Source organism: Micromys minutus, assembly GCF_963924665.1.
Source record: "Micromys minutus genome assembly, chromosome: 8".
NCBI classification, from domain to species: domain Eukaryota; kingdom Metazoa; phylum Chordata; class Mammalia; order Rodentia; family Muridae; genus Micromys; species Micromys minutus.
Genome location: NC_137977.1, coordinates 11,029,402 through 11,037,067, shown reverse-complemented (window position 1 = coordinate 11,037,067; position 7,666 = coordinate 11,029,402). Strand labels below are relative to the sequence as shown.

At 42.6% G+C, this 7,666-nt stretch overlaps 1 protein-coding gene across 5 annotated transcripts in view; it reads left to right on the top strand.

The window, feature by feature from the left end:
- Positions 1–905: 905 nt before the first annotated feature.
- Positions 906–7,666, top strand: part of NOL4 (nucleolar protein 4) — a gene marked incomplete at both ends in the record, with an annotated part of 321,302 nt that continues 314,541 nt past the window's right edge. For 4 of the 5 annotated variants that reach the window (XM_080920148.1, XM_080920146.1, XM_080920144.1 and 1 more), the window contains one exon: positions 906–1,169. In XM_080920148.1, coding sequence (XP_080776274.1) covers positions 906–1,169 — 264 coding nt within the window. Of the gene's footprint in view, positions 1,170–2,329; positions 2,375–7,666 lie in introns of those variants that run through there. The other variant, XM_080920147.1, reaches the window with a different exon arrangement.

Sequence of the window (7,666 nt, the reverse complement as noted above, 5' to 3'; positions counted from 1 at the left end):
ATCATTCCGAAGATCCTTAGCCAGCGGCCTGTCTTCCTGTTCCCACATTCCCAGGACTGCATCCCTGTTTGGGGTACTCCATCTATCCTATAGAGCAATGGTCAGGTATCCATGAATACTGGGCGAATTTCTGAAACCCAACTCTTACAACCTACCTGCGTGGCTGGAATATAGCCTCATGCTTGTGAAGAGATGGCATTTTGAGTCGTTTTTAGGATACCTTCTTTAAAATTCATGTAAAACAGGATCTGATAGGCTTACCAACATGACAGGTAAGAACTTTCTGGCTCGCTAGTCCTGTCGAAGAGGAGGCCCAGGTTGAGCAGGAGAAAGAGTCCAGGGACCTGTGTGCCCACTGAGGCTCACCCACAGAAGGCTGCTTTTGCTAGAGGCGCAGCCCTGGCTTCTGGACCATCCGCTGGGGAAGCTTCTGGGGCACGCGCCAGGAGATTGCCTTGCGTTCCACCTGCCCTGCCCTCGACACAGCCCTGGAGGCGAGGCATCAAGGGACCACCTCAAGTCAATATTGGGATTTTTAATAAACCAAGGAATGGGATTTTAATTATTCAGAAACCCAGCTCCTCTGGGCCAGATGCTGTTGGGATGGTGCTGGTCACACAGTATTAAAAAAGCCGACCGCTAAGGGCACTAGAAAAGCGTCCGAGACATCCTTTGCAATTAGGAACCAGCCAGACTTGGTAGCACGGGGCATTGATTGCTTGTGCCCATCCGGACCCTCCTCCTCTCTCCCTGATCCTCCCCCCACCCCACCGGAGGCAGGCTCCCGCGGCTCGGCCAGGACCTCGCGTCCTTGCATCGTGGTCTGGGCTGCATATTTCATGAGCCCAGGGTGAACAGGTGCGAAGTGCGCTGGGAGCATCCGGCCCACGGCCGCGCGGGGGAACATGGAGAGCGAGCGCGACATGTACCGCCAGTTCCAGGACTGGTGCCTTAGGACTTACGGGGACTCAGGCAAGACCAAGACGGTGACCCGTAAGAAATACGAGCGGATTGTCCAGCTTCTCAACGGCTCAGAGTCAAGCTCCACCGACAATGCCAAATTTAAATTCTGGGTCAAATCGAAGGGTTTCCAGCTGGGCCAGCCGGATGAGGTCCGCGGGGGAGGCGGCGGCGCCAAGCAAGTGCTCTTCGTGCGGGTCAAGACTACGGTGAGCCGCCTTCTCTGTTATTATTTGTCTGCTGGAGCAGCCCGGAAGGGAGGGCGGAGAGAGGGGAAGGCAGAGGGATGCTGGAGACACTGTTGGCTCTTAGCCCCCCCTCCCCGTCCTCCTCAACCCCCTCCCCAAGTCCTCCCCAGACGCAGTGGCCGGGCGTGATTCCCTTCCAGAAAGTCTTTGTGGCCCTTTATTTTAAAGCAATAGCGAATGTGCAGAGCTGGCGGCCCTCCCTGCCTCGGGGATGAGATGCGGGACGGTGGCTGGTGCTTGTCTTCAGCGTCGGGCGGCGCCTGCCATTCCCCCGGCCAGGCCATTGTCCCACGTCCTTCGCTGGGAGCCTGGCGCGTGTCCTACCTCCACCAGGGCGCATAAAGGGCAGGCTGAAAGCCCAGCCACACGCTCTGATAACAGGCGAGGCTGATGGATAGGTTACTGTGTCTCCTCGTTGGCACAAAGCCCGAATGTGGCGATTGAGGTGTATGTGGGGCTTTCCCCAGGACATTATAGAGTTTTGTTGCGAGAACGCCGGCGGGGAGGCACAGGACAAGTCCGCGCGCCTTGGTCGTCCCCTGAGATCCTAGCCGCGACTGTTTGGTTGGCAGATACCTTCCTGGACATTACCACCACCCCCCTTCTTCAACACTAAAGCTTCCTCAGCTAGGCGATGCATAACAAAGAGAGACGGTTTGGGGGTGAGATCAAATGCTGTATTTGTTCCTCTTTCTGGGTTGGTTCTTGTCTCCTACCCACAAAGCTGTAGTGAACGAGGAACTGACTGTCAGAGACCGGTATATCCCATTCTTAAGCGCAGATGCCTGGGAGGCTGGGAGGCTGCCGCAGCATCCGCTTCCTTTGCAAGAAGAAGGGAACAGGGGCATACAAGTCAGATCTCAGGTCAGAAATGTCTAACACAGCTGCCTCCTGAGGGGTACTCACCTAGAGTGAGCGGTGTGGAGCTAGCTGTCTGGCACCCTTTGTATTTTTGTCTCGCTTTGGGATTCGTTGAGCTTTGCTCCTTCCCCCCAATCTCCCCACCCCCCCCCCACACTTTTACTGGCGACTGTTTCCCAGTGCACAGCTCCCCGAGGATGTCAGAAGGCTTCTGAAGGAGAAGGCTATGCTCTCTCTAAGGTGCATGACATTGGAGATACATGCATGAAAGGCTCTTCCAAGCTCCGTCTGGAGGACTCTCTCAGGTTTGGAAAGCCGCTTTTGGTTTCCCAAGATTAACTGGGAATGGTTGCTGGAAGAATGGATGTTTCTTTTGGGATTCTATTTGGAAACTGTGGAAACAAGGTGAACTGAACACAGAAGTTTCATTTCTTTCTTCCTTTTTTTTTTTAATTGACCTGCAGTTTTTGAAAGGTTTGCAGGAAGTAGATGCAAATGATGCTTTTGCTTTCCCCTGTAGTCCAGAGCGCTGCTAAAGACAATGGTGAGATGTTTGCTGTCTTGCTGGATGAAAGACTAGAGTCTGGCATCAGCTAGAGTATGGTTTATTGACATCTGCATGAGCCAGAAGTGTGTTGCAAATAAAAAGGAATCGCTTTGTTTCACTTAAATTGAGTCTAATATCAAGAATTAGACAGAAAAATAATTTGTCGTTAGGCAAAGTGAATTAGAATTCTGAGTGAGTAAAATGCTAATATGTTTTAAAGTATTTTAAAGCTATGGTCATATGTAATTATTATATATTATATATCATTGCTAGCCAGAAAGTTTTTCAGGCTTTTTGTTGTTGTTCTTTTTGTGTTAAATTTAGATGCTCTGCTTTGGTTTAATAGTTCATGTTTGTATTGATTTGATTACAGCTATTATATGTGTTAGAAGATGTGTCCCTTTGAAGACTAATTAAAATTACAAATAGCATACATTCTATAAAGGTTGTAGAGGCACCAAGACAATCGTGGGCGTGAGTTATTCAAACCTGCATTCACATGCTGTGACACCCATGTTTTCATGTCAAAAAATAAACGTGGGGCTGTTAGAGTGCCAGTGCTGAGATGTCTAATGGTTAGTGACAGCTTCAGGAGGATAATAATGTAGCACGTGTTTCTCTTCAGTAACGATTCCATAGATTAATGGGAGACAGTGTGATCTGCCAGGTGACACTGTTAAATGATTTCCACGTAGTATTAAAGCACTCGGTATTCCATTCAAGCCTATTTTGAAATGTTGAATAGGATTTTAATTCATGAGCTTCTCTACTGTTCTTCATGAAAAAAAAAAAAATTCTGTGCTCCTGACACAGAATTCTAGGCTCCGCCTTCTCTGAGCGGCAGCCAATCACTGTTTCAACCAGATAAAAATAAATAAAACATTCCTTTTATCCTCTTTCCCAATGCCTGAATGCATTTCCCCCTAAAAACCGTGTTCAGCTGTCTTCATCATGGTACAGATACAGTCAACCAAAAAAAAAAGAAAAAAAAAAGAAAAAAAGAAAGAAAGAAAGAAAAGGAAAGATGTTTTCTTCTCATTAAAAGCATATATGGCATACATTGGGTGAAATGAGGAACTGTCTTTGAATGATATTTTCAAGTAGATGGAGAGTTATACTGAGCTCCTTGGGGTCTGGGGGATACTGGCTAGCTTCTCAGTGAGAGATGCTTTGCTCCTGATGTTGCATTGACCCACTGCCGCTGATAATTAGACGTCATTACTACACAAAAAGGGAGAGAGAAAGAGGAGAGGACTGGCCTGAGCTAATTAACTACTTTCATTTAATGAAAGAGAGACAGAAAGCAACTGGGAGATACACAGGAGCAGAATAGACACACGACATGGATTTAATTGCAGTGAGACTGTGCCAATGTCATAGAGGAGCTGGTTCTTCCTGCCTCTCATTTTCTAAACAGAACAGATGCAGCCTGGCAGACACTCTTGTCCCCAACCCTCAACTTTAAAACGGAGCATGCGAACACTGTTCTAAAATGAAAAGCGCCAACAACTAGAAGGGATAAATAAACCCTTTAATATTTGTCCTGGCCAGGTCTGAAGCTGAAGGGACTTTCTGTCACTGATGTTTAGATAACTCAGTGGCCCAAATGACACTATTTGGTCACCAAGCAACAGCATCCAGCAACTCAGCCATTTTAGGCCTGGATGGGGACCTGCATGTGTGCTCCTAAACAATTGGTTCAGCATCTCATCTGTATGTTTTGTTTGATTCCACATAACCACTGTTAGTACATTGTTCTTACTGAAGGTGTGAGAAATTCTGAAGAATAAAAGAATGGATGCCTTAAAGCCCTGAAAAAAAGAGGAACAACTCAGAAATTTTCAAATAAGTAGGAGTGTGGCTCTTTTCTCTACTGCTTTTATAATTCCTCAGAAGCTTTTGATCCTGCATGAAATTTTGTTTCCTGACAACAACTAATTGAAACATAGTTACAGTCTGAACGACTACAATACATTATACCACTTGATAGTATAAATAGTACGTTAAAAATAATGAGGATATTTATTCAGTCTTCCTCATTATGACTAAAGCATTGTCTTATACTTTTGAAAACCTTATTATGTTTAACAGAACATTAATGAGAAATTTGGTAATCTCATGTTTGCAATCTTTTTAGTTTTAAAGTAGCAAATAGAGAAACTGAATAACCAAACCATAGACTATTTAGACCTGTATTTGCAAGGAAAGACATCAGGGTATAAATTTTGCATTCCTATATGCTGTTATCTATATTTACTGTGGAGCCTAAAATGCATGTTCTTTCACAAATGAATATGCAGTATCTTTAGTGATGTGGTTTTAAAATGTTGATTTATTCAATTCTGCAATCTGTAGCCTCAGAGTTCATATTGTTCTTGCTGTGCATGCTAGTAATTGATGAGTGTAAGGTGATTACGATGAATATTCATGGGCAAGATCATAAACAGCGTTCTGCTAGTTCTCTGACTGTGGTCTTGGTCATAAACCCTTTATTCTGATAAAAATGAGAGGAATAATAACTTACGGAGAATCTGTATCCACATCCTCCTCTTCTAATGCCATGCCTTTGAAACATCTCATATATTAGACCTTGCTCTGAAATTTGCTACAGAAATCAGAGAGGAGGAACTATGTCCTCAGTCCATTATACTTGGAGCTTGTAAAAGAAACATAACTCATCATAATGGTCGAGTTTTTGCCACTCTGGTCTTAGAACAGGTTGCAAGTGACAGATAACACATAGCACACAGAATATATGACATCTGGTTAGATGGTTAAACGGGGTCTGTAAATTGTACTAGCAATATTATTTGTGGGTGTTCACTAGTTGTTCCTTGTGGCATAACTATGAGGAACATATATGATATGTATCTTGTTCGGTGCCTACATAGACTCCTAGAGGTACTGGGAGACTTCAGTGCAGGTCACATGAATGAGCCTCTGGCAGAATATTTAGATACAAACACCCATGAGTATAAAGACTAAGTAGGTGAAAATAACTCCAGCTGAAGTTGTTTATCAGCTGTAAAAGTTCTCTGGTGGAACTTTTGGGGTGACTTAAGTATACTATCATGTCATCTGCAAATACTTATATTTTGACTTCTTTCTTTTCAATATGTATCCCTTTGATTTTCTTTTGCTGTCTAATTGCTGTGGCCAGGACTTCCCATATGATATTGAATAGGTAGGGGGAGAGTGGACAGCCTTGTCTAGTCCCTGATTTTAGTGGGATTGCTTCAAGTTTCTCACAGTAAAGTATGATGTTGGCTATTAGTTTTCTGTATATTGCTTTTATTATGTTTTGGTATGGGCCTTGGATTTCTGTTCTTTCCAAGACTTTTAACATGATGGGGTGTTGAATTTTGTCAAATGCTTTATCAGCATCTAGTGAGATGACCATGGGGTATTTTTCTTTGAGTTTGTTTATATGGTGGATTATGTTGATGGATTTTCGTACATTATTAAATCATCCCTGTTACCCAGAGATGAAGCCTATTTGATCATGGATTAATGATCATTTTGATGTGTTTTTAGATTCTGTTTGCAAGAATTTTGTTGAATATTTTTGTATCAATGTTCATAGGGAGATTGGTCTGAAGTTCTCTTTCCTTGTAGGGACTTTGTGTGGTTTAGGAATGAGGGTTATTGTGGCTTCGGAGAATGAGTTGGGTAGTGTTCCATCTGACTCTCTTTTGCGGAATAGTTTGGAAAGTATTGGTATTAGGTCATCAATAAATGTCTGATCGAATTCTGTACTGAACCCATCTGGTCCTGGGTTTTTTTGGTTAGGAGGCTTTTAATGACTGCTTCTATTTCTTTAGGTGTTATGGGATTGTTTACATGGTTTATCTGGTCCTGATTTAACTTTGGTATCTGGTATCTGTCTAGAAATTAATCCATTTCCTCCAGATTTTCCGGTTTTGCTAAATATAGGCTTTTGTTGTAGGGTTTGATGATTTCTTGAATTTCTTCAGTTTCAGTTGTTATGTCTCCACTTTCATTTCTGTTTTTGTTAATTTGCATACTCTTTCTTTGCCCTCTAGTTGTCTGGTTAAGGGTTTATCAATCTTGTTAATTTTCTCAAAGAAATAAGTCTTGGTTTTGTTGATTTTTTTTTGGAATGGTTCTTTTTGTTTGTAATTAGTTCATTTCTGCTCTGAGTTTAATTATTTCTTGCCATCTATTACTCTTGGGTGTATTTTCTTCTTTATGTTCTAGAGCTTTCAACTGTGCTGTCAAGTTGCTAATGTATGCTCTCTCCTGTTTCTTTTTGGAGGCACTCAGTACTGCTTTCATTGCATCCCATAGGTTTGTGTATGTTGTACTTTCATTTTCATCAAATTCTAGAAAATCCTTATTTCTCTATTTCTTCTTTGACCATGCTATCATTGAATTGTTCAGCTTCCATGTATATATGGGCTTTTTGTTGTTATTAAAGACCAGCCTTAGTCCATAGTGAGTTGATAGGTTGCATTGGAGTATTTCAATCTTTTTATATCTATTGAGGCTTGTTTTGTGACTGACAATATGGTCACTCTTGAAGAAGATGCTGTGAGGTGCTGAGAAGAAGGTATCTTCTTTTGTTTTAGAATGATATGTTCTGTGGATGTCTATTAATTCCATTTGGTTCATAACCTCTGCTAGTTTCACTGTGTCCTTTTTCAGTTTCTGCTTCCATGATCTGTCCATTGATGAGAGTGGGGTGTTGAAGTCTCCCACTATTATTGTGTGGGGTGCAATGTATGTTTTGAGCTTTAGTAGGGTTTCTTTTATGAACATGGGTGCTTTTGTATTTGGAGCATATATGTTAAGGATTGAGAATTCATCCTGATAATTTTTTTTCTTTAATGAGTAAAAAGTGTCCTTCCTTATCTTTTTTGATAACTTTTGGTTGAAAATCTACTTTATTCGGTATTGGAATGGCTACTCCAGCTTGTTTCTTGGGGCTGTTTGCTTGGAAGTGTTTTTCCCATCCTTTTACTCTGAGATAGTGTTTGTCTTTGTCTCTGAGATGAGTTTCCTCTATGCAGCAAAATGCTGGATTCTGTTT